A 7,598-nucleotide genomic window follows, 5' to 3' on the forward strand; every position below is an offset into this window, starting at 1 on the left:
CATTGGAGCCCAGATTATCCCCACAAATTGCAGATAGCGTTCCCCTGTACACTGTTCCATCAGGCAAATTAATGCCACTTACCTCAATGTCTTTAAGGTCTTTGATGAGAGGGCTAAACACTTTGTCCTGGCCAAAATACTTGAAGTCCTGCTCCCTGCAAAGCAAAACAAGCTGCATCTGGTCAATGCGTGATCTATGATGTGGAGGAATATCTGCAAGAGTTGCATATACACAGAGTAATTTATGTTTTTTCCTGCCAGATCCAAGTGGGTTGGCTACTTCCAAAGCATCCTGATAAAGGATTAAACTAAAGGATGAGGTGTCTGTATTGAGCAGCTTATTACCTTTTAAGTTGCTACCATCCCATACATCGTGAAGAACATTGTGAGGACGTACACCAGAAAATACTTGTTTGCGATGTTCTGTAACTGTGTCAATCTGTAATAGAGAACCAATTGTATCTTTAATCGGAAAATATTGAGCAAAACACTCTTTGCCTGCCTCATTTGCCCCAAGACAAAGTGGAACTGGTGCTACATAGTTGAAGGTATTCTTGAAAAATTACTTTCTTTTTTGATCAGTTTTAATTTTTTGTGAATTACAAGTCTCAAAGAGATTTTCACTGTGCAAAATTTCTAAAATAGCATTTATGTCTGCTTCTGCAACCTCCAATGCACTCAATTTTTCTCTCAATTTAAAAGTAGGTGCAAGTGACTCATTTCATGAATTTCCTGAAGGTGATCAACAATTATTTGAACAGTGGAGGATGGAATCAGACATTTTGATTGCAATTTGAGATAAAATAGAGCTAGATGTCTCAAAAACTGATCTTCGTCCACACTTTCACCAAAGGTGTCTGGTTCCACACCATCAGTATCACTGCAAAGAAAGTCCTGTGGCATTTCATGATGCTGTTCAGAGCACTCATGTATGCTATGAGGAAGTGCAACTGAATCAATCAGGTTTACCTTTGAACAATCACAGTGTTTTCTAGATACATGTGCTGTAAAAGTGGACACAATTGAAAAAGACTTGTCACATAGCTGAAATGGACATGAAACGCTTCTCCCCTCTCTAATGTGAGTTTTAAGATGCTGATAAAATATACTCATAGTGTCACACCTGACTTGACACAATCAACATGGCACGTTAATTCAAATGAAGTCAATGGCATAGATTTGAGCTTAGATTTCCCCTCTTTGTGTCGATAACAGTGAGTTTTGAAAGCTGAAAACTTTTTGAAACTCTTATTACAAGCAGGCAATGCACAATTAAACCTGACATTCGCGACATGAATATGAATGTGCATGTGTCTCACAAATGCAGGTAAAGTACTGCATGTGTGTGCACAAAGTTTGCAAGTAAACATTTTACACTATGGAAGAGCACAATCCAGCTATCAAAACACAGATATGCGTGTTTTAACTTTGAGGAACAAGTTCAAATGAAACTTAAGTGAATGTCCTCTGTTATATCGACGACGTACGTAACGTTAGTTGGAGCAAATTTATCGAGTGCAAAGGTATGCTGTTAAAATGATTGTGCTCATATACTGTACAAAGCCAAAATAATAACACTGACATTTAATAAGTTCATATAACTTCAAATGAGACAGACGTGTGCAATTCACTCGTGCGTGCTACAGAACCTAACGTTAGCTGTTCCACCATCCCCCACCGCGTAAAAAAAACATACTGGCGAAAGGCGGTAAATTAAAAAACCTACGGTACTTAAAGGAACACTCCGACTTTTTGGGACTTTAGCCTATTCACCTTATCCCCCAGAGTTAGATAAGTCCATACATACCTTTTTCATCTCCGTGCGTGCTATAAGTCTGTTTGACGCACCCACCGCTAGCCTAGCTTAGCACAAAGACTGGATGTAAATGGTTGCAGCTAGCATACTAATCCAAATAAGTGACAAAATAACGCAAACATTTTCCTATTTACATGTTGTGATTTGTATAGTCACAGAGTGTACAAAAAACATGAGACACAGACATATTTTAACAATATAAATACTGGGAACTATATTCTCTGAAGGCGAAGCACTGCTACTTGGGCGGAATAATAACCGCAGCACCTGAGACGCGCCGTGGTGAGGAGCAGAGAGCGCGTCTCAGGTGCTGCGGTTATTATTCCGCCCAAGTAGCAGTGCTTCGCCTTCAGAGAATATAGTTCCCAGTATTTATACTGTTAAAATATGTCTGTGTCTCATGTGACGTAGTTTTTTGTACACTCTGTGACTATACAAATCCCAACATGTAAATAGGAAAATGTTTGCGCTATTTTGTCACTTATTTGGATTAGTATGCTAGCTGCAACCATTTACATCCAGTCTTTGTGCTAAGCTAGGCTAGCGGTGGGTGCGTCAAACAGACTTATAGCACGCACGGAGATGAAAAAGGTATGTATGGACTTATCTAACTCTGGGGGATAAGGTGAATAGGCTAAAGTCCCAAAAAGTCGGAGTGTTCCTTTAATAAAAGAATCCAACGAACGCACTTATTTTACATTTCCCTCTATATTAGGGTAACTTGTACAATGAAAGAACACAAATATGCTGCACGCGCGAGCGCGGAGAGACACACACACACACACACACACACACACACACACACACACACACACACACACAAACGCTTAACTTTGAGGAACAATAAATTTAGCTACATCCACTATCTTAAAGCGTGAAATTAATAAGATTGAAAATAAACACAATTATTTTAGATTCACCCGTGTTCTGGTACCTGTAAATGAGCTTTAATATGAAAGCTGTGCTTCCACCGAGAAAGACGTGTGTCAGTCACTCGTGCCAACTGCCAAAGTACGTCGTTCGCGGTTCCTTCCCTCCCCCACAGATCACGTGCTATTTAACGGTAAGAAACTGAAATTTCAGAAAACGGTTCAGTACTGTACATTTCTGCTGTAAATTTACAGCAATTTCTTACAGTGTATGTACAGTATACACCCGAAACAAACAAAACGAAAAACATTACAAACACGAAATAATTGGATGAGAGAGGAAGATAACAATGAGGGAGAGAGAGAGAGAGAGAGAGAGAGAGAGAGAGAGAGAGAGAGAGAGAGAGAGAGAGAGAGAGAGAGAGAGAGAGATGATTGCGAACGATCATGTGAGATAGACAGAGAGTGAGAGAGAAAGGGAGGAAAGATCATTGAGTTTGGCAAAATTCATCACAGACACAGAACCTTTGAGACAACAAGAGTCAACAGATCTTAAACCTTGAAAGCATGGTAAAACGGGTACTTGCATGATTCTCCGTGTCTGAGAAGAAAGCGTGTGTGTGTGTCTCTGTCCTCGTGTCACGCGTTCACATGGTCTTTCAGAGCGAGGGAGCGCGTTAGTTTGAATGTCCTTTGAGGTGCAGTTGCTGGTTGGTTCAAAGAGTCTCTTTAAAGTTGAAGTTGCCGATTACGTTCATTTCACTGAAACCAAACGTAAGAAAGTCCGAAGACGAAAATAAAGAAAGATTAAAGAAAACGGAGAAACACGGCGTAAAGCTCCCTTAAGCAGCCATGGAACCGGAAACCTCTCACAGGAAAAAGCTCTCTAGTGCTCAGCAAGAAACTTCTGTGTCAGTCTCTTATGGAAAAACTGGGTTCACGCCTCTGTGTGCGCGAACCACACATGACCATCCGCGAATCTGAAGCGGACAAAGTTGTCTTTGTCCTGTGGGGGATGCCCACTGGACTGAGAAGATTGTGTTGAGCCGTTCGGCTCCAGCACTATGAAATGTGTAAAAGAATGCACATTACTGCATTCTGCTATCGGAATTCGGCTCCGTTAGATTGAGGGAATTACAGAAATATCAAACATGTCACATGAAGATTATTGGAATACAGAGCTACATAAGATATGCATTTTATAAGCATTTAATGTTCACTCACACGACTATAAAGCCATAATACCGGCTACCATGACCTAGGAAAGATCAAATTCATGTTTATACATTTCTTAAGTGGTTATACTTATAGAAAATATAAGATTGCAGAGTCTATTCCTCTTTCTTCATCAGAATTCAAGTGGGAGCTGTGATTCTCTTGGAATTCCCTTTGGGGGTCATAAAGTTTTATGACCTAGCAAGAGGGAGAGTTACAGAAGGTGATCCTGTTGGGGAATCTTTTTTTTTTTTTAGAAATAAACTTAAGATTCGAAATTACAGACCAGTCTCCAATTACACCCATAGAATAAGACAAAACTAATTAGATATGCATGCATACGGGAAGGTCAGATACAATTCTGTGTTATATACATTAAGGACATTTCTATCCTAAGTTGCACACAAAGGACGTTTGTGCACGGGTATGTGTGGCGTGTGTGGGTATCCTTATGGTCAGCATCTGACCATCCGTGGTGTATACCACGTGAGGGTTTAGTTCGCAAATGGTTGCCTTGAAGACAAAAGGGTAGTTTTGTGTTTAAATCTTATCAGCCTACGGAGACATAATAATTGATGAGGGGGGGGGGGGGGAAATTAGCTCGAGACCCTGAATGGATCAGTTCTTATTCTTTGTGACTGAGCACAAATTGCAAGCAGCGTAAGGATTTGAGAACAACGGGGACCTGTTTCTTGATTGCGCAATGCGTCATAAATGAAGTTAATCAATGACCTGCTGGCAGACATTGGGGCACCATATCACATGATTCAAGGTTTTGTGCATTAAACATATATGTGTTCATATTTGTTCAGTAGTGAAAGGAAAACAGGATTCGGTCAGTCGCTACAAAGTGAAAGAGAGAATTAAAATGGCAACGCAACAGGCAAATCAACATGACCAAAGTCAATATTGTAGTGACTTTTCCAAGATGGAAAGAGCTCATGAGGAGCAAGGATTTTAAAAGGGACACCGAAGGTGTCAGGGTAGGAATCACAGGATCCAATTGCAAGTAAAAAGTATTTATTAATAAACACAGTGAACAGTGAAACTGGAGGGCTGGTGAAGTCCTGAGTCAGACAGCTGAGCCTTGGCAACGCAGATGACTGCAGTGGGTGAAGCGTGGTCCCGGAACCCAGTACGTCCGACACGAGCCAGATAATCCACTGAAGCAGAGTGAAAACGACACAGACCAGAATCCACTGAAGCAGAGTGAAAACGACACGGATCAGATAATCCACTGAAGCAGAGTGAAAACGACACGGACCAGATAATCCACTGAAGCAGAGTGAAAGGGCTGGCAGAGAGCTGCAGGAATCCGTGAAAACAGGAACTGAGGACGAGACTGAAATCAAACATGAGACCCGAACAGCACCAGGGAAACAACGATCTGACACTGAACATGACAAACACAGCACTACATATAGGACTCACAAACGAGGTACACCTGCGACTGATCTGATTGCTCGTCAGCACAGCTGACGCTCATGGGCAATCAGATCAGAGCAGTAACACACAGAATGAGAGTGAACCTGTGAACCGTGACAGAAGGTGGCTGCTTTCTTCTCGACAGGTATTTCAGCCTATTTGTGTAAATTCAAAGTTTTATAGTTGCTTGGCTAATTATAGCATGGTTGAATACACTTAACGACGTCTAGGATACTTTTCCTTGTGTCAATGAACACTCATGGACGAAGTTGAACAAAAAGCCATATTAATCTTGGAATAATACGGCCACTGAGGGCTAAAAAGTAATATTTAGTTGGTATTCATGTATAATTTCGCCGCTAGATGGGAGAAATTTCTACACAGTGTAGCTTTAAGCAGGCAGTTTTCCTCGAACATTACATTTAACAACATTAAAAGTTAGCCAAAGACAGCAAAGATTCAACTGAACTATCCATAGGCTTAAAAACAGATAATAGATTATGTGTGCCTATATTAAACTTTACAACATTTTCTAAACTTGCTGCTGTAAATTATGCTACAGTCTTTGGTGAAATAGTTTTAGTTAAATCTATTCTGAATGGCAAACAATTACTTTGTCTCTATTTTGCACACATTCCCACATTTAATTGGTGTCTGATTACAGCAATAAACCCTTAATTCACTTAAAGCTGGATAATCTCGAGTGATTGTAAGTGTGATGATCATCTGCTAAATGAGCAACAACGACCACAATTCACTCCTTCAGTCAGTGAAGCTCCCACAGCCGTTCATGAGAGTTTAAATGCTGGGGAATATTCCCATCTTCCCACAGGAGAAGAAGAAGCAAGCAGGAGGAATTACTCCAGGAGAAACTACGGACATACTATTGTAAAGATGGAGATTAAGGAAGAACCCTGCAGAATAAAAGATGAAGATACAGAGGAACAAATAGGTTGGTGTTTTCCTTCATTCTCTTTAATGACTTACGAGGAACATTAAGATGAAAACTTACATATAAAAATAACATCTAAAACTAGATACTAGTAGACTCAGTAGTAAACTGGATTTGTGCAAAATTGAGATTTTGAACAATGTTTATTTTTGTTTCTCATGTATCCTTTTATTGAATTATGGGAATTCCATTTGTTTATCTTAGACCTGATGGAAGTGAATGGAGACAAACAGCATCAGTTTCAAAAACCGCATTATTTCACAAATGAAGATGGAAATGCAGTCGTTTCAAAGACTGAAAAAAGTTTCAAACAAGCTGAAAAATCTGGAGTCGAAGGATCTTTAACCTGTTCTGAGTGTGGAAAGAGTTTTGTATCTAAATCAAAGCTGAACAGGCACATGAAGATTCACACCGGAGAAAGGCCTTATACATGCACTCAGTGTGGAAAGAGTTACAGACAAAAAGGACACCTAAATGAACACATGAGAATTCACACTGGAGAAAGGCCTTATACATGCTCTCAGTGTGGAAAGAGTTTCACTCAGAAAAGTCATCTCAGCACTCATCTGCGCAGTCACTCTGGAGTGAGATCATTCAGCTGTGATCAGTGTGATAAAACATTTGTTTTGGAATCAGGCTTAAAAAAACACTTTAATGTTCATTCTGCTCTGAAGCCTCACTTTTGCTCTGTTTGTGGAAAGAATTTTTCACAAGTGCAACAGTTAAAAGAGCATGAGCGTATTCATACTGGTGTGAGACCTTATGTGTGCTCTGACTGTGGAAAGAGGTTTATTCTATCCTGCAACTTAAAACAACACCAGAGAATTCATACTGGAGAGAAACCGTACAAGTGTTCACACTGTGGAAAGTGTTTCACTCAGTCAGGAAGCCTGAAAAATCATGAGAGAGTTCATACTGGAGAGAAACCGCACCAGTGCTCTTCATGTGGGAGAAGTTTCAGCCTATTGACTAATCTACAACGACATAAGAAAAAGCTTTGTCTGAAAGTGTCTAAGTGAGCAATGTTCAGATCCATGACTTGATTTGATATTCAGATTAAGTGTTACTGTACACTGAGTGTTACTGTATACAAGATGAACTAAACAGTAAAGCAACAATGTGAAAATACTCGTGTCAGTGTCATCGCTCAAGCAGTGCATGGTCATCTCATACAGATAAAATTATATTTCAGAAAACTAGTGTGTTGCCATCAAATTTATGAAGGGATGTGTTTTGTTTCTTTGAGGAGTTTAATTATTTTCATTGCACATATGAGGCATGTGTGAAACAATGTCAACAATAGTCTATCAAATATTCATTT

At 39.9% G+C, this 7,598-nt stretch overlaps 1 protein-coding gene across 1 annotated transcript; it reads left to right on the forward strand.

Annotated features, from left to right (window-relative positions):
• Positions 1–5,783: 5,783 nt before the first annotated feature.
• Positions 5,784–7,332, forward strand: LOC130073100 (gastrula zinc finger protein XlCGF7.1-like). The gene is made up of 2 exons (XM_056238538.1): positions 5,784–6,283; positions 6,548–7,332. The coding sequence occupies exons 1-2, from the start codon at positions 6,220–6,222 to the stop codon at positions 7,294–7,296; spliced, it is 813 nt and encodes a 270-aa protein (XP_056094513.1). The 5' UTR covers positions 5,784–6,219; the 3' UTR covers positions 7,297–7,332.
• The last annotated feature ends 266 nt before the right edge of the window (positions 7,333–7,598 follow it).

Source organism: Rhinichthys klamathensis, unplaced genomic scaffold (assembly GCF_029890125.1).
Source record: "Rhinichthys klamathensis goyatoka isolate OS25496 unplaced genomic scaffold, OSU_Roscu_1.1 h1tg000523l_1, whole genome shotgun sequence".
Lineage (NCBI taxonomy): Eukaryota > Metazoa > Chordata > Actinopteri > Cypriniformes > Leuciscidae > Rhinichthys > Rhinichthys klamathensis.

Excerpts from the sequence above, each read along its gene's own strand:
- LOC130073100 (XM_056238538.1), top strand. The coding sequence starts at position 6,220 with ATGGAGATTAAGGAAGAACCCTGCAGAATAAAAGATGAAGATACAGAG. Across the intron at positions 6,284-6,547 it reads AGAGGAACAAATAGGTTGGT|ATGGAAATGCAGTCGTTTCA; the intron begins GTTTTCCTTCAT and ends TCACAAATGAAG.